This window comes from Topomyia yanbarensis, chromosome 2 (genome assembly GCF_030247195.1).
Source record: "Topomyia yanbarensis strain Yona2022 chromosome 2, ASM3024719v1, whole genome shotgun sequence".
In the NCBI taxonomy this organism is placed as follows: domain Eukaryota; kingdom Metazoa; phylum Arthropoda; class Insecta; order Diptera; family Culicidae; genus Topomyia; species Topomyia yanbarensis.
Window position 1 is genome coordinate 334504145 of NC_080671.1, and position 27348 is coordinate 334531492.

The following is a 27348-nucleotide window of genomic DNA, read 5'->3' on the forward strand; positions in this document are numbered from 1 at the left end:
TAAATTCGTTCTATATTTTAATAAATACATCATAAATGTTTAATATGTTCACCGCGTTTCATTCCGGAATTCTGAAAAACCCTCTATCCCACATGAAAGGGACAAGCTTTTCCATCATTAGCACAAAACTGTGACCACTGTAAAGTTTTCTCCGGTACTCCACTCCATCCGGAGTCTCCGAATCGAAAAGCTCCATGTCCAATTCCATCCGAGTAAACATCATCGGGAGGCTTTCCATCGCCAGAATACAAGCCAGGAATCCATGATCGGTGATATCTCGGTGTAGCTCCTGTAGCGTTGGAACAGTAACAACTGCATTCAGCTGCTGTAAATCGTTTACCAAATGTTGATAATAGTGATCGATTAGGTGATCAAACTTGTCAGTTCGAACATCGAGCTCTGCCGAGTTTATGATGAAATAGATTAAATCAAACGATGGCGACCCGTAGAATGCAACCTGAAAGTCGACCTAAAATAACGAACAAATTTCATAATCAATAATCTAAATAATGGCAAAGAAGAACCATTTTTTACCAATAGTAATTCATTTTCACTGAACTGAAGATTGTTGATCCAAACATCGCCATGATTGAGAACATTGAATTTCGTGTGGTCCGTCCGATATAATCTACTGAGCGTCAAATATGCCTTTCCCTTCCACGGACGCTATAGGTAAAGAAGAAAAATGAAAATGTTTTATCTGTTGTCTCAATTCCACAATAGCTCTAACCAGTGCGTCTAGTATATATGCTGGATAACCGAGATCTTCCAACGATTGTAAAAACGAGTTAAACAATGGAGCGTAATACTCTTCGAATTTTGAAACTAATCTATCAGAGAATATCCCATCGTTAAACTGATCTGAGTATGAACCGTTCTGAAATAATTACTCATTATATTACACATCTCCAAGAAAACAAATGAAACGTTAAACCTGCTCATAGTATACAACGGAAGCCGCATGGAACTTTGCCAATTTCTCCAGTACTCTCTCACAGTCCATCAGATTTAATCCTTTGCTACAATCTTTCATGCAGAAACCCAAAGGCTTCAAATCTTCCAATATAAGAACAGCATCGGATGAGGTCACAGTTTTAAACATTCTGAAATAGAGTGGGAATAGTTTGTAATCTAACAGATAAACTCCCCATCAGGGCTTACCTCGGTCCGAGTTTCACTGCATCGGTTTTCCACAACCGCTCGAAAGCCGGTAAAAACGTGTTGTAAACTTCAATCTCCTTAGGGAAAACAAACATACCGTCCACCATTTCGTGTCCGATAACCTGGTCTGACTTCTCCTTCACGATATAGCTTAAGTCTTGTTGTTGCCCATCGCCACGGAACTCGACGCGGACTGTCACCCGATGCATTAGCGACATAAAGCCGGCCGTCTTTGAGGTAGCATTCGCAATCCGAACATCCAAAATTCGGAACGCATCCACGGGAAGATTTAAATCCGCACCAACGACATCCATATAAAAGGCGGCATCCCTCCACGCTTTGGCGGTTCGCTCAATTTCGCAATGTTCCGTCATAGCAAAACGTGGTTGAAGCGGTTGAAGCCCCGCGCGTACACACTCAGGCGTACAATGCGACTGATAACTAAGCCGCTGTTGCGATGATAGTAGGTTCCATATTTAAAGCGCGGAGGAGGGTGGTTCTAACAATTTATTTGCATTATATTGTGTTTAGATTGCCATAGATTTTAGATTGACTATTCTCAACTGTGTCACAGTTTGTGTCAATCAGTGTTTGATTATTATGGCCATAATTAGGACAGAAGTTGCTGGATTAACCGGATGTTGAAGCTTACCACACATTTCCATTCAAGTTAAAAGCTAACATTGTTGTAGATCACCTATTATCAGCCTACTCATTTGACTTGGGTGTAATCAGTCCATCTCTTTTTTTTGCACTACAGCTACACCGGTGTAGCACAAAGGAAAAACGAAAACGCTATAAGAGAATGTAACTATTTTCGCTATTTTCAGACCATTTTTGTTATTGTGCTGGTTCTTAGTAACGGATCAGTGATGTTGATACCATTTTTTACACATTTCGTCGATTGAGGGTCGAAATAGTGCGGTAAAAAAATAAATACCTTTGATTCAAAACAGAATATAAAATATAAATCTTGAGCGTTTTTTCAAAACGTCATATCTGCAATGAGTTACTCTCTGTTTATACTTTCTCTTTTTGTTTACGAATGGAACAAAGAGAATCGCCTCTAGCGTTGTCAGATGCTTTCATATGAAATCGGTAGAACTTGAATAAAAAAAATTCGGTATTCATCGGATTTTGTATGCATGTTACGTTTATTTTGTTTAGTAACGTAATAAAATATAAGCCCTAAGATACAGTACAGAAACAAATGAAATGATTGTGAAATGAGAGGCAGATGTCGCCACGCACGTCAACAACAAAGCAACCCTGCATCAATCAGACAGTAGCAACTGTCACCGCAATACACACGCATACCACCCGTCGTCGAAGAAAATCTCGTTTGACGTGAGGAAGTAGCAACGGTGTCAGTCAGAAAAAGCAGACCGCGGAAGAGGCACTTTTTCGGAAAGAGGTTAGTGCGGAAAGTTTAAACGGCCGGAAGACAACCCGGAGTGGTTCGCTGTCGTGTCCAGTGAAGGGGACAGATCAGGCCAACAACGAACGATTGCGCGCGACTCGGTAAGCGTTGGCGAAATACTGGTGACGGGCCATCGAAGTCAGAAAGCCGCTCGAACGGTACGACATTGCCACGTGGGGGAGTTAACCTCAAAACGACGGTTCGCCGGCGACGCAACCGGTGGAGATTGGCGAACAAGGACCGATAAACTGATAAGGACTGAGGATTAGCGATCAACTATTTGCTCAAGCGGTAAGCTAGTGACAGTCCGCTCGAGACTAAACTAATATGCGACTTGTAATCGACAGGCATAAAAACGATTCACACAGATCGTCGGCAACAAGTGCAAAAGGTTGCGCGAACGCACCGCACGGAAAAGGCCTTCCAAAGGAAGTAGGTGGCAACAAGTTGAAGGACCAAATGGAGGCTAATTCCCCTGTTGCCTCAGGGCCTTTATTTTCAGGTCTGAATCAGAGCGTACGGACAGCAAGCGGGTTCGGTCAGCAACCTACGAGGAAAGACGGCAGTACAGAACGAATCGATCGGCTCTGAGTCTTCGACGACGACTATACGTCACACCAGCACGGGGGATGAGTTATCCGCGGGAGCATGACGGCACGGCCCATTGGTGTGAACTGCAGTATGCATCTCCGGGAAAAAACGGCGTGGCGGACATGGTAGGGGTGCACCCACAGCAAGCGTGAGTAAGAAGAAAAGAGAATAGGTAGAATAAGTAGATAGAGGAGAAGAGAGAACAGAAGGAGTAATGAGTAAAATAAAAAGCAGATAAAGCAGGGCAATGGAAGGAGAATAAAGTTTGTGTCGATGAAAATTTATGTTGTGGATTTTAGTTTCTTCAGTTTTGTGTGGCCTTTTACGAGCTTTCCGGGGCTGATCGAGGTTTTCGTTTCCCCCTCGACAGACACCCACGCAACATTGGCGCCCAACTGAAAATCCACAAAAGTATATTACCGTTTAGCGAAATATTTTTTGGTTTAAGATTTTGGTTTTGTGCATATTATTATCTGGCCTACGATAATTTTATTTTAACCCTTACGCATATTTATACGAAATGGATTACACATTATTAACAGACGAAGAAGTGACCTATGAGTTGGCTCTACGTCACGTCGTCAACTTAGGTCCCACCACACATAGAGGGAAGGTGATTCGTCTCAAGGCGGTTATTCAAGAAGAATCCTTGAGAGATTTTAAACCCACTAGTTCAGACCATGTAATGAGTCCACAGTCCAACATTGAACTGTGTGAATCTCAGGTTCAACAACTGCACCTTAGCACTGAATCGGCCATTCACACAGCCGATAGTGCAGCTTTGAACCAAATCATAACACGTCTTAACCATTACCGTGATCGATTAAGATTAATTCGGTGCACGGGTGAACTGCGGGACACGCACGCATTGCTCACCATGCATGTTGAGGTGTTGTTGCGAAAAATTAAAAAGTCGAGTGTAGTGAATGATGTGCAGGATGAAAATACAGTGAATCAATCAAGACCGACTGGTGCAATCAGACGGACCATCAGCGAAGTAGATGAAGCAGTTGGAGGGAAAGAAGACAGCACGATCCCGCTGGATGGTAACCAAAGTCAAGAAACCACACCAACTCCAGTACCACAACCTCTTATGGCGTCCTTCTCGGATGGACAAGGCAGAGGATGGCGGCCCCTCAGTTCGTTTGAAGCACGCGACGACGATGATAGAAGGCAAGCAGACACAGGACGAGGTAGCAACTCACCACCACCTCCCTACATTCCACGAGGACCGGGAAGGGGGTCGCTGCTTACCAGTTCGTTTAATGTACGTGATGAGAATTACAGAAAACACACAGATTCAGACGGGTGGAATAATTCACTACCACCACCCTATATTTCAAGTAGAGATGAAAGGGGATATCATCCCGCAAGGGAGGAGGCAGTATCAGAAGCTCGCTGGTTGGAGGAGAGGATAAGGGAGGTACAGGACAGAGAGGAACGGAATCGAGAAGAATTCTGCAGGATGCGAAACGAGTTGGAGCGTCTAATCCGTCGAGAAAGACCAACGCCAGAACGGGGAGAGGAACGTAGGATGCAGAAGGCCGTACACAATTGGCCATTCAAATTTCGAGGCGAGAAGGATACGACATCACTCAACGTTTTCCTGGACCGCGTAGAAACCTTTGCTAAGTCGGAAGGTATGAGCGATGCAATGCTTCTGAGCTCCATCAAGCATTTACTTCAAGAAGACGCAATCGATTGGTACGCACGAGCAACTTCACAGCGCCTGCTGCATACATGGAACGACTTCAAGCGTGAAATTCGAAGAGAGTTTCTGCCAAGTGGTTATTCACAGATCCTTCGTCTGGAAGCCAGCTTCAGATACCAAGGGAAAGATGAGACGTTTGCGAAATACTATCGTGACATTGCAGCGCTCTTTCGCTTCGTGGAACCTCCAATCCCGGACGACGAAAAGTTTTTCGTAGTGAAAAAGAATATGAACGAAAACTATGCTGCTATCGTAACGGCAGCAAGGCCACGAACATTAGAAGAAATGGTCGAAGTATGCACTGGATATGATGAGACGAGAATGCTTCACAACAGACAACGCAGGATTCCGATTCCCCACAGTGCGTTACTTGAACCGAGCTTCGCTACTCCTGTAACAACAAACAGACCGATGCCGGTACCACAACAACAGCAACCATACCGGGTCAACAGAGTTCATTCGGTGGAGGTTGAAGGTTTTCCCGAGAGTGAAGCAGGAGAAGAAGATGTTGAGGACAAATGGCAGCACAGCATCGACGAACTCGTCGAGCAAGTTAACGCGTTGAAAATGAACCTGGAGAGTAAAACAGTGCGGCCAAACTTCACAATGCATAAGGAGCCGCAGCATAGGTTCGCAAATAGGTTCAACCGACTCGGCATGGAGCAGCAGCATAGCAGAGAAGCAGATCAATCAGTCGTTCAGCATCAACAGTCGCAGGTAATGCACAGTCAACCGCGTCAATCGCAGCAGCAGATAGTTCAATCGAGAGTACAAGGCTGGCAACCAAGGCGGTGGACTCAAACCGCGATGGAAGAATCGAACGGTAACAACCAACGAAGTAACCGGTCGCAGCAAGCGCCAGAAAGGCAGAAAGAAATCCAATATGAAGAGAGGCAACTGAACAACCAACGATCATCAATCGTGTGCTGGAACTGTGACGAAGAGGGTCATCGGTTTATGGACTGTCCCAAACCACAGGCAATTCTTTTCTGTTACCGTTGCGGACGAAAGGGGTATTCGCTTCGCAGTTGTTTCACATGTCGCACAGACACGTCAAACTACCCAGCGGAGAACCAGCTATAGAGGGGAGCAGTTCTTCGCGCACTTTTGGACAACCCTTCGACATTCCTGAATTCAAAGACCTCAATTCTATCATGATGAACGAAGGCTACCCAATCCCACAGATTGCAGCGATCACCAACAATCTCCGAAGCAGCAAATACATTTCATCGATTGACCTGAAAGACGCCTTCTGGCAATTGCCACTTCAGCTCGAATCGAGGCCGCTGACGGCTTTCACCGTTCCGTCTAGAGGCCGCTTTCAGTTCAAGGTGGTGCCTTTCGGATTGTGCACAGCCAGCCAGGCCTTGGCGCGTCTCATGACGCACCTCTTCGCCGATCTGGAACCACTGGTATTCCATTACCTAGACGACATAATTATCTGCTCGGAAACTTTCGAAGAGCACATAGCCCTGCTCGAAGAAGTGGCCCGCCGGCTGCAACAGGCAAATCTCACGATTTCATCGGAGAAGTCGATGTTTTGCAGGAAGAGCATGAAATACCTCGGCTACGTAATCGATGAACAAGGTTGGCGAGTAGATGACGAAAAAATCCAGGCCATCGTACAGTTTCCAGCTCCGACTACACGGAAAGAAGTACAGCGTTTCCTAGGTGTTTGCAACTGGTACCGACGGTTTATCGCGGGATTCTCACAGCTAGCAGCTCCACTCACGAACCTGACATCGGGGAAGACAAAGTTCCGCTGGATACCCGCAGCTGAAGAAGCTTTCCTTAAGTTAAAAGCAGCTCTAGTTTCGGCCCCGGTATTAGCCATGCCGGACTACAGCAAACCGTTTGCCATTGCATGCGATGCCAGCGATACGGCGATCGGAGCAGTATTAACGCAGGAGATAAACGGTGAAGAACATCCGATCAGCTACTTCTCGCAGAAGTTGTCATCGTCTGAGCGAAAGTACTCGGTCACCGAGCGGGAGTGTCTCGCAGTCATTCGAGCGATCGAGAAGTTTAGGGGCTACGTGGAAGGAATCAAATTCATCGTTCACTGCGACCATGCAGCCCTCAGCTATTTGAAGTCGATGAAGCACCCAACGGCCTTGATGAGCCGATGGCTATTGCGGCTAAATGCTTTCGATTTTGAGATCCGGTACAGAAAAGGTTCCATCAACGTTGTTCCAGATGCGCTCTCCAGAACGGTTTCGGAAGCAGTGTTCGAGGCTGATCAAGTGCAGGATCCGTGGTACAGAAAGCTGATGAAGAACGTAATGAACGGAGGTGATCAATTTCCAGACTTTCGCATTGCGAACAACACGCTGTTCAAGAACTGCCGTTGCAAGGATGAGGTTGGTGCTGTCCATCACAAGTGGAAACTGGTCGTTCCAAAAGAAGAACGGTTGCAACTAATCCGCAGATTCCACGACGAGCCAGCAGCTGCGCATTTAGGTCTCTACAAAACATGGCACAAACTACAAGCCCACTACTACTGGCCGCAGATGCAGCAGGAGATAAATGCCTACGTAAGGAACTGTGCAACCTGCAAAGCATGCAAAGCACCGGCAACGAGAATGATGCCGCAAATGGGGAATCTCAAGCCGGCGAAAATTCCATGGGAGATGATATCGGTTGACTTTGTCGGCCCACTCACACGTTCCAAGCGAGGAAACACGGTGTTGTTGGTAGTAGTAGACTGGATCAGCAAGTACGTGATCGTCAAGCCAATGCGGCAAGCAGATTCGCAGAAAATGGTAGCGTTTTTAGAAGAAGAGGTATGCCTTAAGTTCTCACGCCCACGGCTAATATTATCCGACAATGGAAAGCAGTTTCAATCTATGGTTTTCAAATCCTGGCTTGCGAGACACAAGATCGGCCATATGAAAACAGCATTCTATTGTCCGCAGGTCAATAACACCGAACGCGTCAACCGAGTCGTAGTTACTTGCATCCGAGCGCTGCTGGACGGCGATCATCGAGAGTGGGATGAGAAGTTACCGGCAATCACGGCGGCAATAAACGCAGCAAGGCACGAAGCAACGGGCGTAAGTCCACACGAAGCGAATTTTGGACGGAACCTACTGTTGCATACAGACCTCTACACGCAGCAAGAACTGAACACTCCGGAGGATCCTAAGGTAGCGCAGGAAATGAGGCTATCGACCATTCGCCGAATTCAGGAGCTGATAACTGAACGCATCAAGAACAGCCACCAACGAGCAAAGCAGCGATACAACCTCCGCGCGAGATCTGTAGTATTCAAAGTCGGAGATCTGGTATGGAGGCGATCATTTGTACTCTCATCGAAAGCGGAACAGATCAGCAGCAAACTAGAGCCGAAATTCGTTCCGGCAATCGTCAAGGACATCCTTGGAACGAACCTGTACGTGTTAGAAGATATTTTGAGTGGGAAGAAAGGCAGGTATCACGCAAAGGATATCAAAGCCGACTGAAACGAACAAAGTCCAGCTATGTCGGCAGGTTCACCCTGCTAACCACGAGCATTGTGCCTCAAAAACACCGTTAGCCGATCGGGATAAATCGTGCCCTGTCATGGTGTGGCGAGCAATAACTTTTTTCAAACTACCTCCCCACCATGGCACACCAGCCAGCGTCAGTTGGATTCGAGGAGCTGTCTTGGAAGGCCCATGACAACTCGCAGTCGCAGCAAGGAGCTGTCGAGACGTGAGGGACGGGACAGGACTTCCAGCAACAAGGACAGAAACCTGCCAACCACAGGCGCGCTGTTAGCGAATCGGGAGAAAACGCATTTCGGGGAAGCAGAAGCCTTAGCAGGCGTTCCGTTCACGAATCGGGAGAAATCGTACCCTGCAGACTGTAAGCGGGTTGCAGGGAACTCAGCAGTACAGCATATAGTTTTCTGGATAGGAGGAGCGGAGACCCGGGGATCGACGACTGCAAATCGGTTCGGCGCGGAGTCGATGCTTACGGTCACTATCAGGCACAGGTGTGGTACTGATAGAGAAGAGAGCGGAAACAGAATGGGATAAGACTACGCACATCATAGAGCTATGAGTTGCATCAGCTACCAAAAATCAAAACACGATATCGGCACTACAAACACATCTACGACTGGATTGATGTACACAAACCCCCTCAGTGTTTCCAGTAAGATAGAATGCGTGGCCAAGGGTTAATGATCTGGGGATCGTCATGAAATCTTCAACCCAAAGCAACGCGAACCAGGGCGCGGTAAAACCCTATTTTCGGGCTCATGGCGATTTAGTCGCAGAAATGCTTCTTTTCTCAGTAATAAGCACAAACCAAAACAAACCAATTTTGTCCTTGTAAACATAGCACCTTATTGTTTCATGTGAGATTAAGTCTATTTTAGCCAATACAATAGACTAGAATCCGATTTGTATGTTTTGCCGTAGTTAGATCGGTTTTGAGAAAGGTGGACAAGGACTTTGGTCAGAGACAATTTGAGAGGTCGAAGATTCTGCCAGAGGAACCTGGCGTGATTATGTAACTATGGGATTAGGTTTAAGATAATGCAGTGTAGGCGACAGTCATGATTTGATTTGGCAAGCAACTAAGGCTTGCAGATAAAGATATATTGAGGTGATGAATAAGGATGAATAACTTGAGGTATGCTCAAGAGCTTAGTTGACCGATTTGTCTCTGACCATCATCCTAAGGGATGAGTTAAGATTTTGTGAATTTTTCATAAATCGTTCGATCACCGATTTATGAAAAATTCTTCCGCTACGGTAGAGTTGTGTTACGTTTATTTTGTTTAGTAACGTAATAAAATATAAGCCCTAAGATACAGTACAGAAACAAATGAAATGATTGTGAAATGAGAGGCAGATGTCGCCACGCACGTCAACAACAAAGCAACCCTGCATCAATCAGACAGTAGCAACTGTCACCGCAATACACACGCATACCACCCGTCGTCGAAGAAAATCTCGGTTGACGTGAGGAAGTAGCAACGGTGTCAGTCAGAAAAAGCAGACCGCGGAAGAGGCACTTTTTCGGAAAGAGGTTAGTGCGGAAAGGTTAAACGGCCGGAAGACAACCCGGAGTGGTTCGCTGTCGTGTCCAGTGAAGGGGACAGATCAGGCCAACAACGAACGATTGCGCGCGACTCGGTAAGCGTTGGCGAAATACTGGTGACGGGCCATCGAAGTCAGAAAGCCGCTCGAACGGTACGACATTGCCACGTGGGGGAGTTAACCTCAAAACGACGGTTCGCCGGCGACGCAACCGGTGGAGATTGGCGAACAAGGACCGATAAACTGATAAGGACTGAGGATTAGCGATCAACTATTTGCTCAAGCGGTAAGCTAGTGACAGTCCGCTCGAGACTAAACTAATATGCGACTTGTAATCGACAGGCATAAAAACGATTCACACAGATCGTCGGCAACAAGTGCAAAAGGTTGCGCGAACGCACCGCACGGAAAAGGCCTTCCAAAGGAAGTAGGTGGCAACAAGTTGAAGGACCAAATGGAGGCTAATTCCCCTGTTGCCTCAGGGCCTTTATTTTCAGGTCTGAATCAGAGCGTACGGACAGCAAGCGGGTTCGGTCAGCAACCTACGAGGAAAGACGGCAGTACAGAACGAATCGATCGGCTCTGAGTCTTCGACGACGACTATACGTCACACCAGCACGGGGGATGAGTTATCCGCGGGAGCATGACGGCACGGCCCATTGGTGTGAACTGCAGTATGCATCTCCGGGAAAAAACGGCGTGGCGGACATGGTAGGGGTGCACCCATAGCAAGCGTGAGTAAGAAGAAAAGAGAATAGGTAGAATAAGTAGATAGAGGAGAAGAGAGAACAGAAGGAGTAATGAGTAAAATAAAAAGCAGATAAAGCAGGGCAATGGAAGGAGAATAAAGTTTGTGTCGATGAAAATTTATGTTGTGGATTTTAGTTTCTTCAGTTTTGTGTGGCCTTTTACGAGCTTTCCGGGGCTGATCGAGGTTTTCGTTTCCCCCTCGACAGACACCCACGCAACATGCAAGCCAGCAATAACGTGCAAGTTACTAACAGAATTTGGATTCAATTCTAGAATTGTTTGATTTAGAATGGTGAGGGCACTTTTCAAAAGATTCTCTCTAATCACTTATGATCAATTTGCAATATATTATTTTGTATTATATTTTATTGCAATATATTATTTAAAAGAAAAAAATCGGTATTCATCGGTGCAAAAATATTAGTATTCTTTAGGCTTTATCGGTATATCGGTATTGAATATAAAAATCGGAATAAATACCGATAAATCAGTATATCTGGCATCACTGACCGGTTCAAACAGACCGAAAGAATAAAGCGAAAAACAAACACTTGACGTTTCTCGTCCCACTGGAAAAAATATATGCCAGTTGAAATATTATGTTACAGTGGGTTACTTGGTTTAGAACTTGACTGAACGTTACGGTCGATGAATGTGAAGGGACAAGTTACGAAAGTCGAAAAAAGTGAAATGCAGAAAAGAATTATTCCTGGAAAAAGAGTGGATAGATGAGAGTGAAGTGAAGCCTGTTTGATGTAGGAAGCAGGGTGGCCAGACCTACCGATTTATCGGTAGTCCTACCGATTTTGGTCTTCCCTACCGATTCACAGATGACGAAGGCAAAACTACCGATATTTTGTTATCCCTACAGAAAAAAACCAATTTATATTGATTTTGGACACATCCTACTCAACATTCATTTTTTGGGTTGGATTTGGTCTGAGATCTGTGTTTTCAGTATTTTACAATTCTATGTCAACGATTTCAACAATACGTTTTTGGGAGAACAACCCGGCCTACCGATAAACTTTTAGTGACCCTACCGATATTAAGGAATTCTATCTGGCCACCCTGGTAGGAAGACGACGCGAAAGAAACAGAGCGCATGTGAGGGTGCCAGGGTGGTTTTTATTCGCGAGAGAGACCATTCTGATGACGACTTTCAAAGCGAACAATTTGGTTTGATTTCGCGGCTACAAAAATACATATTGGGAGATGTCGGATTCAACGGATGAAAATCCCGGACCTTACAAGGGTCAAAATAGTCTCATTACCAAAAATAACAAACATATACTACCGTGTCCAAAAAGTAGGCGAATTTTCAATTTACGTTTCGCGAGATAATCGATTCATCGAAATTTTATTTTTATGTTGGTATGTTTATGTAGGGTGACCATATCAAGTGAGTGAAAAACCAGGACAGTCAAAAAGGGACTACCACTCTCCATTACCTCTTAATCGATTGTGCCTTCTCCCCACTTGTTCGGCAGCTAAAACGTTCTATTCGACAGGAAAATAGTTCTGGGGTCTTACAGGCATAGCTCAGCCAAAAAGTCTTGCATGAGAATTCGATCACCGAGATCTTTTTTCGGATTTACACACACGCAGTTCTTGTTACATTACAAAGGTAACATGATGTTGGATACATCGGTTATCATCAATTTAGCGGATGATACGAATTATTCTGAAATCATCTGTGCAGCACCGGCGTGGGGTAGTTGAAGTAAAGTAGAAACATCAACGGTCTAAAGTAACTTCCCTACACCATTCTTGATTTTAAGTTAAGTAGCTGGCAATCTCCAATGACAATCATCATGTCTCGATCTGAGAACTATGATCGAAACAGCTGCAAAAACTACCATTGATTAGAAATTCCTCCAGTTTATCAATTGTTATTTGAAAAATAGCGGATTGGTTGGTGTAAAGAATATCAGTTTGAGCGCGACCTTCATACTCCCTGTGATGTAGGATGCTAGACTCGGCAGGATAGTCGCTGTTCAGCGTCTAGTGAAGCCATGTCAATCGTGGATTAAGTACTGCTAACATTGAAGTGGTTCCACAATCACTAGCTAGAGAAAGCACTCAATGAAATTATCCCACTATAGTTATTGATGTTTCGTCATTTCCCTTTTCATGGATTGGAAAAATGTTCACGGATTTCCAGTAAGACGAAAAAATGCCACTGGAAAGAGAACCCAAGTAAAAGCAAAGTCACCTAAACGTCTTCTATTTATATTCTCAGAGGCGCCAAAAGGTATTCTTAGGATCCTGGATTGAAAGGCAATTTAAGCCGGGAAGAAACTCTAGTTATCATTGTTTCATCGGCCAGAGATTGGTCCACAACTGGAACCATTTCGATTTATTCGGCTGCCAAATTTCCTTGAAAACGGATCACACTGCCGTGATACGCAAAAGAGTCCCATTTACTATCGATTTTCTATACATATGGGACTGTTAGACTTATCACGGTAGTACAGGTTATTCACATGTTATGTACGAACGCCTCATGCTTTTTCTTTTCATTTTCCACGCAATAGAAGAAAGTTGAGAGATTAAAAAAGACATCGGATGGTACAATTGAGGGATTCGAGCATTTAAAATTTTGTTTGCCGTATTTTGCTTGAGGGTGAATTTACGTTGCAATTATGATTGCGATCGGTCATAACAGCGATCTGAACTAGAGAAAATAAAGCGAAGACTCAGTAAAGAAAATTATTTTAGGCTTACGGGACAAAAACCAGGACAAATCAAGCATTTTCCTTAACTTCCCAGGACGCCAGGACAGTCAGTGAAAAAACAGGACATGTCCTGGGAAACCAGGACGTATGGTCACCCTAGTTTATGTAACTGACATCTGTGCCAAGTTCCATGTCAATGTCGTTGTTATTTATAAACTAAACCTTAGGGTGAGTTGGGGCAAATCCGACAATGTGGGTAAATCCGACCTCCCGCTCTTATCGAAAATCTGAAGCACTACGCAATCTAATATCAGTGTGTGGCATGGCATAACATTTTAGTAGTCTACATTGAGATGCTCAAACTACAACAAGTGTGTTTTTACAATTTTGGATTTAATTTTAGTGCATAATTGACTATAGTATATTTCTTTTTGTTAACCCATTCATGCCCATGTTGTTTGTGAACAACAACGTTTTTAAGCAGCTTAAATTTTTGATTGAGAAAAGATTTGCTCACAAAAACAAGTAAAGCAAATAAGTGACTATTGCCTTTCATTTGAGAATTAACAGTTACAAGCATCAGCTCTAGAACTGAAGTTATTGCAATTAGTCTGATTGGATTCCGATGGAGCAGTGCTGCCAGGAAACGTTTACGTTGATGACGGAAAATGAATTTTTCATATGTCTTCGTTATGTTGCAATATTATTGAAAACTGATAAAACTTATCAATTCAGACTATCTTTTGCTAAGTTTTCCATGCAATTGGACTAATGTAAATATTCTAGGAGAAATGTATTGAGCATTGGAAGCTAAAAATTGAGCAGCTTCTAGCACTGCAAGAGAAGCACCTAACCTTATGAAAAAATGCTTTTCGAGTTTCTTGACCCAACTGTTTTTAAGGAAAAATAGTGTTGAAACCCTACATTCACTAGTAAAAAGTTGGGCATGAAATTTAACCCTTGCTCGCATAAAAAGGTAAGTGGTTAGATCCTACATAGATCCTACGCATAGATGAATTTGGTTCCATTTTTTTCATAATTTTTTATCGTAATGAAAAGTGAGGCGGTGGGGCAAACTCGACCTCTGAATAGTGAGGTACACACATACATGCACACATACACACTCACCTACTGAGAGTTGGGGAATCTTGCTAGTATATGATGGTGTTTGGATTGGGCTCTGCTAAATCTAAAAAAGCCACAGCTCCGAAAGCAGCTCCGACGAAGCAAGCCTGTGCCACCTCTGCTAAGGTCCTAAGATTACAGTAATCTAAAATCTTAGCAATAAAAGCACCCTGGCCCAACCTGTGTGCCAATCGGCACATCAGGATCGACGTCAGTAATATCGTGATTATGGCATATGACATAATTGGAGGGCGACTTTGGGCTGACAGGCATGCTGTTTTACTCCCTAAGTAAGGAAGGATAACACCAACTTGAAATTGCGAGTGGGCTAACAGAACGGCTGCCGACGGCTCGACAAAACCTTGGCAGGTCTCCGGGTACGTTCAAAACTCGTCATCATTTTGTTGGTGGGCACTAGGTTTGGTTGGAGCATTCCCGAATTTACGCCGATCCGGCTCTGAATACTACTCCCTGAAGGATAATGTCAAGCATAGCATGACCTCTTTGCTTCATAGATAATCATGGGATCACAAGAAGCAACTATATATGAGATAGCGGCCCGGAGTTGGGACCAAATAAAATTGAGAAGAGCAAAGAAACACACATACGGAGCAGGCACGGTGAATCCGTTCGCCGGTAGTGGTTTGGTGAGGTAACCACCACCAGCAGCAGCTGAAGCTAGTCAGCAAGAACAAGAGGAGGGGAAGCAGTAGCAGTAACATCAGCGGGAGCAGAGCGGAATGAATCACACCCCACAGAAGCAAAAAATAGTGGCTGCGAAGTACTTGGTAAAGGAGATCCACAAGTTTGTGGAAGCGAGAAACAATGTCCATAAGGACATTAAGGAGATGGTTCTCAGAATCCGAAGAGCGCTACTGTCAGCGGTGTATGACACGGCAACGCGGAGGGCTTATGTAGCTAAGCGAGCATTGGCGTCGGCTAAGGCTACTATCTTCCTAGCCCTTCCGAACAAGGGTAAGGAGAAGCAGATTGGAGTGGAGAATGTAGGAATACTAAAGGGCGGATTTACAGAAATAAAACAAATAATATAATTGAGTATAAATTAGATCATTTACCCTAACTTCCTGTGTGTAAGCGTTGAAACGATACACGATTAACGTTATGGTAACGGCTAAAACAAAAATGTAAATGTGGAATACTTTCAATCACAGTAGGTTGATGAAAAAAGTGATTGCATTCGAAGAAATATTGTAGCGACGAACAGTCGCACGTGCAGTGAATTTAATTATAAAATTCTATAGTCGCACGTTCAGTGAAATCAATTAAAAGATAGAAGATTCCGACAGAGAACACACTAGTTTCAGTGACTCCAAAGCGGACAAGAACCTCGCCAGGAGACGGAAGTCCAGACGGGCCCAAAAGGCGTACGCTCGAGGATGCTGTTGCTGTTGCTGAAGGACGGCATCCAACTGGAAAGCTGGAATACCGTTGTAGGTCGGAAGGAGAAACACGGGAAACAACAGAAACAGAAGGAAGAGCAGAAAAGAGAGAAGAAAAACGGAAAACCTTCGGCTCGTCAGAAGGTGCCAAAGGAAGATGTACTGATCATCGAAGCGAACGATACGACGCACAGTGGCGGATCTTCAAACAAAAGTCGGACAAAACCTTAAATGTTACCTAATTTGGCTGAAAATCACAATTTAAGCTAATTTTGAGGTGCTGAGCTCATTTTTGATGTCAAAAGTCGTAAAATATTAAATGCATTTTTCCATACGGAGTCATCGAACCTTTCTTATAACTATGATCCCGTTTTCATGATAGATTGTCCGTTACTATTCACCAATGTCAGCAATATCATAAAAAATTAAGAACACTACTTTAAATCCATTGTGTAACATGTTGGTTTACTATAGATTGTCTAACTATTTTAAACAAAACACCATGCGCCTCCATATCTGCAACAAAGCTTCAAAATCTCCTCAAATCTTTTTGTGCACCTAGGCCAACGACACGACTAGACACTGGCATTCTAAAACTGTATCGCAAATCTGACTACCCCTCAGTGACTCAGGTAACTCGTACTGTCAAATATGACTTTTGGTTAGAGAATATTTGAAACTAGCAACACTGAATAGTCTTATTTTTTCCAAATAACCCATGGTTACGCGGGAAAAAACAAATTGGCAAGAAAACAAATCGTTTGCTTTTTAAAGTAGATAATAATAGTTAAAACTATTTGTTTTTGGTTACATCGTATGTTTCCTTTTTATTGCTGGTCGAAGTTGGTGAAATATCGCCTTATTCTGTTCACGAATGCGAAAATTGTAAACTCTGGTAAGGGATGCTGCGATTTAAACTTTAAACTCGTTTTTTTCGAAATCAGTTTATTGTCACTTAGTCCGGTCTGACTTAACACCGACCAATTGATGAAGGTAAATTAGATGGTAAATTTTCGGATGACACAGGATGTGTTACAAATGTTGTTTTCAAAAATATGTAATGAACAAACTGTTATATTAAAAGCACTGGTTATTATCGATAAAACTATCGCAACGAAACTCATTCTCTAACTTTGCATTTGATTCTGATTTGATGTAGTCAGAGTCGTGGCGAGCTACCACCGACTCGCTCTTGCGTTGTTGGTCCAAGCGTGCCGTGGCGACCAGCGACTGTTTCACTCACGCGTTGTTTTTCGCATGCCGGGTAACACAAAAATCAAATATTTTAAAAACCTTATGCTTGCTCAATTTTTTTCTTCTTGGAATTAAAAGCTGATAATATATGTAACATTTTACAACTTAAACGGCATGAATATCGCGTGAAGAAACCATTAAAAACTGCATTTTATTGAAAAATTGTTTAAAAAATAGTAGAAACAGTTAACATTTGTTAAACTTTTTTTCGACATTTTCAAGACTAAACATTTGTTAAACCACCGGTGAAGTTTGGTGCAATTCGAAATTAAACTTTGGCTGTAAAAAATATTATAATAAAAAGGTGCATAAATTTTCAATTAACTAAAACTATTATAAATATTTCGAATATCGACAAAATATTTCATGAAGATATTTAGGGGCACCTAAGCAATAAAATTAAAACATGTTTTGCAAAATTCACCACTTTGTGAAAAATGGGGGAAATTTTTACTCACTATATATTTTTGAAAACGACATACCAATACCTTTCGTACTGATCATTGATTGTATTAAAAGGATGATTTTCTCACAAAATATTTGAAAAATTCTTTTTTTTGTCTTTTAGCTTCTTTGAAAAAAATAATGAATACAAAATACTTTTTCTGGCAACTTTATTTTTTTGTGTAAATAGTGTAATTAGCGATCCCAAAAACCCCCAGATCTAGATTTTTAACGAATCGTAGCTTTTTTGATCATTGTAATATGTCGTTCAAATCCATCATTTTGAATATTTACCCTACATTTGAAATCCACCACCATTTTGAATCCGCCGTTTTAAATTTTGCAAATCTGAGAACAAATTAGTGACCCCGAAAACTCCCAGATCTACATTTAACTTTCTGTGGCCCACTTCTGTTTGCATTAATCTACTTGTTTTACCTAACTTTCAATTACATAGTTATTGGAATACCTATTTCGGAAAATGTCTCGATACAGCAAAGGTAGTTGCTTCCTATGTTCTTGGAACGTGGTGATTCGCAGGAATAAATAAACAAGGAATGATAAAATCGATCACAAGCCATTTGATTCAATTAAGCATAAGCAACACACCCCATAGTCGGGTGTTCGGAGTTGAAGTTGCTTTTTTGCAAACCTGTACGAATTAATTCAAGAAACGAAAAATCTATCAATTCTCGATAACCAGCTGCCCAAAGCAAAAAACACATGATAACAATACTGAGAGTTGCATAGACCGCATCACTTATCAAAGTGAATCCAGATTTGTGTGACTCTTTTCCCAACCCCACTAACAAAAACTGCTTTCTGTGGCAAACGTGCATATGTCTCCATAACAACGCTTGTTACACTAACATTCCTTTCCTTCCCCGATGACTGTAACGACGAGCCAAGCTTTGACCAAACCCGCACGAAACAAACCTAGATGAATATCAAATTCCAACAAAAGCAATTCATTTTCATTAAACATGTGCTCATTTCATGACAGCTAATTACATAGCGAAACTTAAAACTAATGTGTTATGTAAGCAACATCCTATTGTTAGGTGGATCATGGCGATTTACATTCGTTCTATATTTTAATAAACACATCATAAATGTTTAGTATTTTCCCTGCGCTTTAACATTCCGGAATTTTAAAAAGCCCTCTATCCCACATAAAAGGGACAAGCTTTTCCATCATGAGTACAAAACTGTGACCACTGTAAAGTTTTCTCCGGTACTCCACTCCATCCGGAGCCACCGCCTCCAAAAGCTCCATATCCAATTCGAGCTCCGGCAGGGCCAGCATCATTGCGAGGCTTTCCATCGATAGAATGCAAGCCAGGAATCCATGATCGGTGATATCCTGGTGTAGTTGCTGCAGCGTTGGAACAGTAGTAACGGCGTTCAGCTGCTGTAAATCTTTTACCAAATGTTGATAATAGTGATCAATCAGGTGATCAAACTTGTCAGTTCGAACATCGAGCTCTGCCGAGGTTATGATGAAATAGATTAAATCAAAGGATGGCGACCCGTAGAATGCAACCTGAAAGTCGACCTAAAATGAAGAAAAAATTTGATGATTAATAATCTAAATGATGTCAAAGAAGAATAATTTTTTACCAATAGTAACTCATTTTCGCTGAACTGAAGATTGTTGATCCAAACATCACCATGATTGAGAACATTGAATTTTGTGTAATCCGTCTGATATAATCTACTGAGCGTCGAATAAGCCTTCCCCTTCCACGGACGCTATACGTAAAGAAAAAAATGAAAATGTTTTATGTATTGTATCAATTCCACAATAGCTCTAACCAGCGCGTCTAGTATATATGCCGGATAACCGAGATCTTCCAACGATTGTGAATACGAGTTAAACAACGGAGTGTAATACTCTTCGAATTGTGGAACTAATCTATCAGAGAATATCCCATCGTTAAACTGTTCTGAGTACGAACCGTTCTGAAATAATTACTCATTATATCACACATCTCCAAGCAAGCAAATGAAACGTTAAACCTTCTCATAGTATACAACGGAAGCCGCGTGGAATTTTGCCAACTTCTCCAGCACTCTCTCACAGTCCATCAGATTCAATCCTTTGCTGCAATCTTTCATGCAGAAACCCAAAGGTTTCAAATCTTCCAATATAAGAACAGTATCGGATGAGGTCACAGCTTTAAACATTCTGAAATAGAGGGAGAATAGTTTGTGATCTAACAGATAAACTCCCCATCAGGGCTCACCGCGGTCCGAGTTTCACTGCATCGGTTTTCCACAACCGCTCGAAAGCCGGTAAAAACGTGCTGTAAACTTCAATCTCCTTAGGGAAAGCAAACATACCGTCCACCATTTCGCGTCCGAAAACCTGGTCCGACTTCTCCTTCACGATATAGGTCAAGTCTCGTTGTTGCCCATCGCCACGGAACTCGACGCGGACTGTCACCCGATGCATTAGCGACATGTAACCGGCCGTCTTCGAGGTAGCATTCGCAATCTGAACATCCAAAATTCGGCACGCATCTACGGGAAGATTTAAATCCACACCAACGACATCCACATAAAAGGCGGCATTCCTCCACACGTTGGAGGTTCGCTCAATTTCGCAATGTTCCGTCATAGCAAAACGTGGTTGAAGCGGTTGAAGGCCCGCGCTCACACACTGGGGTGTACAATGCGACTGATAAGTAAGCCCCTGTTGCGATGATTGTGGATGCTTCCATATTTAAAGCGCGAAGGAGGGTGGCTCTAACAATTCATTTGCATTATATTGTGTTTAGATTACCGTAGATTTTAGATTGACTATTCTCCACTGCGTCACGGCTTGTGTCAATCAGTGTTTGATTATTATGGTCATAATTATGACAGAAGTTGCTGATGGATTATCCCGATGTTGAAGCTTACCACACACAGATAAAAAAATGCATGTAAAATTATACTACCCTTACTGCACATACAGGGAACACGACCAAAAGTTAAAAATTATGCGTGTGCATAATTTTACATTGGCCACAAATCGTGCTGTAAATAACTTACGTATGTGTTGGTTACCGTAACGACAACAAACAAAAAAATACCCGACTTGAACCGACAATCATTCACTCACCAACGACACCCTCTTACTCACTGAGCTAAAGCGACACCTAACAACGTGACTACAAAGTGGCGTACATAAGTTTCGCTTGAGTGTGAACGATCCGAGCGCATTGAGCTGCGGCTCATGCATGTATGTGTGTAACGAAATTGAATGAATAGCGCGCAAGTCTCGAGCAGAATAATTTAAGGTTGGACAGAGAATGCGCAAAATTCGCAAACGAAAAAGCAGTTTTTTTCCACACCGTATGTCAGATCTTCATAAAAATCAATCAACGTATGTAGAATGTTGTTACAGTACTGTGATTGATTTTTATGAAGATCTGACATACGGTGTGGAAAAAAACTGCTTTTTTCGTTTGCGAATTTTACCCTTTCTCTGTCCAACCTTAAATTTCCTTAGGAACATGATTTTCAGAGTTCGTTTTATGTGCGTGATATATAGCGTAAATTTATTCTTGAAACATAATTACACGAATAGTATTTCCGTAAATTAGGTATTTGTATTTTAGTAAATTAATTTTGATATTTTTTTGCTGTGCACATTTTCATTCGAGTTAAAAGTTGTTGTAAATTACTTAGGGTATTTAGCGTCTTTTCGCCTTATTGCCATTATCAGCCTACCCATTTGACGCCATTGGTTAGAGCAGTAGCTGTCATCTTTGTTCAATGCCCAACGGATTGGCTCAAATGGTAAAGTGAAATCAGAGCACTCGATTTGTGTTTTCGTTGTACTCAAGCAAGAGAATGTCACTATTTTCAAACCCTTCTTGTTATTGTGCTGGTTCTTAGTTACGAAACAATGATATGTATACCAATTTATACACATTGAAAGCGGACTGATTAACGAAATTGTGCGGCTTCCTCTCTAATAGGGCCAAAATGGTCTCATAACCCCAAAATAAGAAACTACCGTGTCCAAAAGGTAAGTGAACTGTTTTGGCAGTCTATGACAGAAACTATGTGCTATTTCGCTTTGATTGCAGAGCCTATCAAGTCCCCCTGATAACGTTAACTGGGTGGCGAATAGATCGGGAACGGCTGTGATACAAATTATAGGCAGATTCCCCATTCAAGAAGTGGTAGAACGCTCATACGAGGGCTTCGTGATCGCCAAAATAAATGGCGTCTCCGTGTGCAGCTGTTACGATTCCCCCAGGGTCGGCAGTGCAGCAGTTCAGCATAATGCTGGATCAGTTAACCAAGCAGTTGATCAGTCGGAAGCCGGTAGTCATCGGTGGTGACTTCAACACCTGGGCTGTGGAGTGGGGCAGTAAATTTACCAACACAAGAGAAGGTGCTGTTAACACATTTCGGAGAGACGGAAGGTAGTCTATCATCGACGTTACATTCGGTAGTGCTTCATTGACGGCGAAAACGGATTGGAGTATGCGAAACATATGCGTATAGAAACCATGGTCTCTATACGCATATGTTTCGCATACTCCAATCCGTTTTCGCCGTCAATGAAGCACTACCGAATGTGACGTCGATGATAGACTACCTTCCGTCAACCTTCTTTTGTGTTGGTAAATCTACTGCCCCTGCAGGCTACCGTATGGGTCAACGGAACCCTGCTGAAGCACAGAGAAGAATGACCTCTTCGTTGAGACACTTCGACCGAACGGCGGGACCGGACCGGACGTGGATGCGGCTGACCTAACAAGAAATATTGTGGCGGCTTGTGACGCCCCTAGCCGCTAAAACTGGAACCTGGAATAGACGGTGTCCAGTTTACTGGTAGAACGTGACGCTTAGTACGCTACGCGCTGCTTGTCACAGAACCAGAGCGGACTCAGAGAGCAATATCCGAGTCAAATAGAGAAGAGCGCAAGGCAGCGTTTCGGGAAGCTTTTAAAACGGCAGATCAGGCTTAACAAGTCAGATTGCCACAAGGAGCAGTGCCGAGAAGTAGACGCCGTACGCGTACCGAGTCGTGATAGCGAAAATGAAGGGATCGACGACAGTAGCCGAAATGTGTCCGGGTAAGCTGAAGATAATCGTTCAGGGTCTCTTTCCGAAGCACGATCCAACTATCTAGCCACCGAAACTGTACGGAGAGGAAGAAGAAGCTAACATGGACGATCGGCAAGTGACTAACGATGTGCTCGCACAAGCATCGAAGCGCCTCAAATAAAAAAATAGAGTACCAAACGTGGTGCTGAAAGCTGCGATCCTAGCATATCCGGACATGTTCAGGATGATTCGGCATAATTGATTAAATGAAGGCATTTTCCCCGAAATGTGGAAGGTACAAAAGTTGGTGCTGCTGCCGAATCCAGGAAAGCCAGCGGGCAATCCAACCGCGTACTGGCCCTTACATCTGCTGGATACACTCGGCAAACTCCTGGAAAGCATCATCCTTAACAGGTTGACTTAATGCACGAAGGATGAGCGCGGACTGTCCAAGATGCAGTTCGGATTCTGCAAAGGAGCATCGACAGTGAATACAATTGGGGCAGTGCTCTATAGTACTGAAAAGTCATCTAAACAGAAGCGAAGAGAGATCGATACTGCGCTGTGGTCACGATAAATGTGCATTCAATAGCGCCAGCTGCAGCGCTGCACAGAATGAGGGTTCCTAACTATCTATGCCAGATCCTGAAGAACTCCTTCCAGAGCAGAGTGCTGCTGTATGAGACGAGCGAAGGACAGAAGTCAATGCAAATCATAGCGGGCGTTCTTCAGGGCTTCATTCTCGGTCCAACTCTTTGGAATGGAATGTACGATAGGGTCTTAACACTGCGGCTGCACAGGAAAGTGAATATCATGGGTTTCGCGGACGGTGATGGGTGAGAAACTTGAAGAAGTGGAGATGTCGGTGACGGAGATAATAGACGGGATCGAGAGCTAGATGAACGGGGTCAAGCTGCAAATAGCTCACCACAACCCGGAGGTGTTGTTGGTCAGCAATTGGGAGTGATAATCGATGACCGGTTGAGCTTCAACAACCACGTGGACTATGCCTGCGAAAAGTCGGCGCAATAGCGAAAATCAGGCAAACGTCAGCGGTATGTATGCGAAGCAGCACGAGACATCTGCTATCTACTGTTTCGTCATCGATACTCCGATATGGGGTTCCTCACTGGGATGGCACGGTGAAAAAGCGGAACCGTGAAAGCAACGGTAAAAGGCTGAACCAGACATTGATGGCCGTACGAGTTGCGAGTGCTTACAGAACAGTATCGTCGAAGACAGAATGCGTTATCGCCGGGATGATCCCCATCTGCATCACAATAGCTGAGGACGTGGAATGCTACCAACGGTCAAATGCACTTAATGGTCCGAGCGCACTCGTTGGCTAAGTGGCAGCAGAAGTAGAACAACGCGGAGAAAGGAAGGTGGACCCACCGACTCATTCCAAATGTGTCTGCTTGGGTATATAGGAAGCATGGAGAGGTGAACTTCTATTTGACGAAGTTTTTGTCCGGGTATGGATGCTTCCGGAAATTCCTGGACATGCGTCGTCACCCCTTTGTCCGGAGTGTGTGAACGTGCAAGAGACACCGAAATACGTGGTCTTCGAATGCCCTAGGTTCGAAGAAATTCGTAGGGATATGCCTGGTGTGACAGTGGACAATATAATCTAAGAGATGTGCCACGACGAATATATCTGGGACGCTGGCAACAGAGGGGTACAAGTATACTCTCCGAGTTGCAGAGGAAGTGGCGAAGGGACCAACAAAGTAGCGCCGCCGGCTAGAAAGTCGACCAGTTGAGTAGTACGCGACGAAGCACTGGGTTCGGGTCGTCGGGGCATCAGTGAACCGGGCGTCAGGCTTCACCGGAATCGCCGGACCGACCTCAACACCCTACCGGGTAGCTTGTAAATAGGCTAAATCTACCGCTGGGGATTAGACCGAGTAGACCGCCTCGAATAGCTAGCAGTGTCAGTGAACCGGATGCTACGCTCCACCCGGAATCGCTGAATGAACCTCAGTACCTACTGGCTGGCCCGTTACCCTCTGCTAGGTCCACTGCCGGGGACTAGATCGAGTAGATCGGGACGAATCGGAGAACTAAATGGATCACGGGAACGCTATCGGGAGAAATATTCCACTGAGGAATTCACAGTAGTGTAGATTCGCCGCTGTCGACTATCCGACAAAATCATGACGAAAATAGGAGCTAGTTGGCTCACGAAACAAACACCGGTACCAAGAGGAATTCCGTTGCCGAGGAACTCTAAATCGGAGTAGAGTAGTTCACTGCCAGATATAATCCGAGTAGATCTAGATGAAACTAGGAGCAAAATGACTGAAAAAGCGGGTATCGATGTCGGTAGAAATCAATACCTGGTACTATCGGTCAGAGTAGGGCGAGTTCACCATCGGGGACTATCTGAGTAGATAGTTCTAATGCCGCGAGCTGAATGACTCACGGATACAGGAGCTAAATGGTTCATAGAATCAGCATCTAATATCCTCACGAGGACGAGAGCTAAAATGGTGACGTAATAGATGGAGGCAAGAAGCAGGAGAAGAGTCGAGAATGAAATCAAAACTCAAAGGTCAAGCCATTTCATGAACCAAGTTTGTTCGATAAACGAAATGAAATCGTGCGACTGACGAAATATTCGTGCTATATACAAACATTTAATAAAATAGCGAAAAATTTCGTAACGATTACGGAAAATAGTTCCGTTTTCGACTATTAATTTCGCGCAACGTACACAAAATATTCAAAATTACGAAAAATTTCGTTGTTCAAGTCACCATTTTTTCAGTTCGTGAAATGAACGAAATCAATTATTTACAATGCACGAAAATGTTTCATTTCAGAACAACATGAATGAATTCGTGCATTGTATAATCATGTTCGTTTTATTTACAAAATTTATTATATCAGTGGTATTATTGTTCATGGATATCGGATAAATGTATTAATCAAAGGTTTCGTATTATCGACATTATTGTTCCACGTTCTCATTTCTCTCTTTCTCGTTGTACTTTTTACAAATATGCTAGCTTAATGGTGATTTATTAAGTCATTGTTTATCGTAGACCTTCAATTCAAAGGCTTGCTCAGCCAACGTTGTTTGCTGGGCTGTTTTGAACCCTAGTCGAGATAGCCCAGAAGATCAAATTCAATCAGTGCCTCCTTAAGAATTGGCTCATACCTCGGATTGGAAAATATTTGCTGGCGGAACGCCTCTCCGGCATCACTGTCCTGCAGAAACACGTCCATTTCGGCATTCTCCGTGTTTTCCATCATTGCCAGCGGCAGCAAGCAGAACACCGCATTGGTACCTGATAAAAAAGCACATACAGCTTAAATAATAAACAACGATGATACATATATCATCAGACATTTATCTTATCGCACATATGTTTCATCCTCCGCTTCCCTTAGCAATAAGAAGGCAGCTGAGCAGAATTGGACAATTCAATTTGGCTTAGTAGAAAGACGCACAATCAGAACTCATACGATATGATGTGATACTTAAACTTACTGTGATATCCTGTTCGCATAATTTCGACGTGAATTTCTTGGAGGGATGGGATGGGACCTTCGAACCTTAGCTTCTGTAATGTGTCCTTGAGAATGTCGTAGTACTCCTGTAATTAGTTACTTTGGTTACAGCATTGAAATATTTGCATCATTGTGCAATACTAACTCTTATAAACTCTAACCAACAACGTTTTCGAAGCTCTGGCTCAACTGACCCATACAGAAAATAGTTCAGGTCCACTCCAGGAGATCCAAAGTATGCCAACTGGTAGTCAAGCAGTAGAACATCATCAGCAATACCGTCTGTGTATTTGAACATCATATTGCTAGTCCACACGTCATCGTGGTTCAAAACGTTGAAAACCGAGTCATCCCGCGTGTAGACTTGGCATCCTTTGGCGATCGTGGTTTCAGGCAGATTACGAAGTTTCTCCAGAATGGGTTCAAATTTCGTTTCCTTCCAGCCGTCAACAAGCTTCACCACCTGCCGGGCACACATCTTATAGAAAACTAGAAAATCTTGCCGATTCGGATTAGTACTGATTGCACCCTCGAGGACGGGTTCCATTATTTCAGGGTACTCCTTGTGCACGACCGCAGAGCAAGCATGTAATTTCGCTAATTTTCTTAGAACCAATATGGTTTGATCTTTGTCCAAACCACGCTTTCGATCTACCATTTGGTATGCATTTTCCTTTAAATCTTCAAATACCAGCATGACTTTTGGATGATCCGTTGTCAATGTGCACTTTGGAGAGATCACCGTTAGATCCCCTATACTCTTCAATAACCGGTGAATCCTGGGCAGAATATCTTTGTAAACAGCAATCTCCCTTGGAAAAATGTTATTCTTCTCCATCACAATTCGTTGAATGTCTCCAGATGGTATGACCTGTCAATATTCATTGGCGTGAGACAGTTGCTTAGCAATTTCCGCACTTATTGCATCACCTACCTTCAGAATTCGAGTGCACTTTCTTTGCTCATTATCCATCACATACTCTATGGTAGCTCTAAACATTTCACTAGCATAATTGTCACCTTTTTTCGTGGCTGCACAAACACTATATTTAAGTATTTCCAAGCTCTGATTCTCACTGGAAGCATGCTCGGCTTTTAAGAGCTGCTGCAAAAGCTCTCCATTAATCCAATCACTACCGCTGGCCATTTTTGAATTTCACAACAGTGCTCTCGACGAGCCATACAACAAATGAAACGATAATTCGGAGTCGCGCATTTC

General features: G+C 43.4%; 2 protein-coding genes and 1 long non-coding RNA gene across 3 annotated transcripts; 2 read left to right on the plus strand and 1 right to left on the minus strand.

Annotated features, from left to right (window-relative positions):
• Positions 1-27348, minus strand: LOC131680598 (uncharacterized). Its single transcript, XM_058961311.1, has 14 exons — positions 27064-27348; positions 26275-27000; positions 26110-26215; positions 25719-25906; positions 19811-20259; positions 19584-19752; positions 19380-19526; positions 19185-19316; positions 18705-19119; positions 1162-1636; positions 935-1103; positions 731-877; positions 535-666; positions 1-469 (listed from the first exon to the last, which is right to left on the minus strand). Exons 1-14 carry the CDS (start codon positions 27274-27276, stop codon positions 59-61), a joined length of 3879 nt encoding a protein of 1292 aa, XP_058817294.1. The 5' UTR covers positions 27277-27348; the 3' UTR covers positions 1-58.
• On the plus strand, positions 2320-6017 carry LOC131683965 (uncharacterized). Its single transcript, XM_058966391.1, has 3 exons — positions 2320-2872; positions 2929-3013; positions 3069-6017. Exon 3 carries the CDS (start codon positions 3693-3695, stop codon positions 5964-5966), a length of 2274 nt encoding a protein of 757 aa, XP_058822374.1. The 5' UTR covers positions 2320-2872; positions 2929-3013; positions 3069-3692; the 3' UTR covers positions 5967-6017.
• Positions 8114-10779, plus strand: LOC131683966 (uncharacterized). Its single transcript, XR_009304590.1, has 3 exons — positions 8114-10199; positions 10256-10340; positions 10396-10779. It is a non-coding gene; the product is annotated as an uncharacterized LOC131683966 (long non-coding RNA).

Coding starts and splice junctions, on each gene's coding strand:
- LOC131683965 (XM_058966391.1), top strand. CDS start 3,693: ATGGATTACACATTATTAACAGACGAAGAAGTGACCTATGAGTTGGCT.
- LOC131680598 (XM_058961311.1), bottom strand. CDS start 27,276: ATGGCCAGCGGTAGTGATTGGATTAATGGAGAGCTTTTGCAGCAGCTC. Junction 1,104..1,161: donor GCAGTGAAACTCGGACCGAG/GTAAGCCCTGAT, acceptor ACTCTATTTCAG/AATGTTTAAAACTGTGACCT. Junction 667..730: donor CATATATACTAGACGCACTG/GTTAGAGCTATT, acceptor CTTTACCTATAG/CGTCCGTGGAAGGGAAAGGC.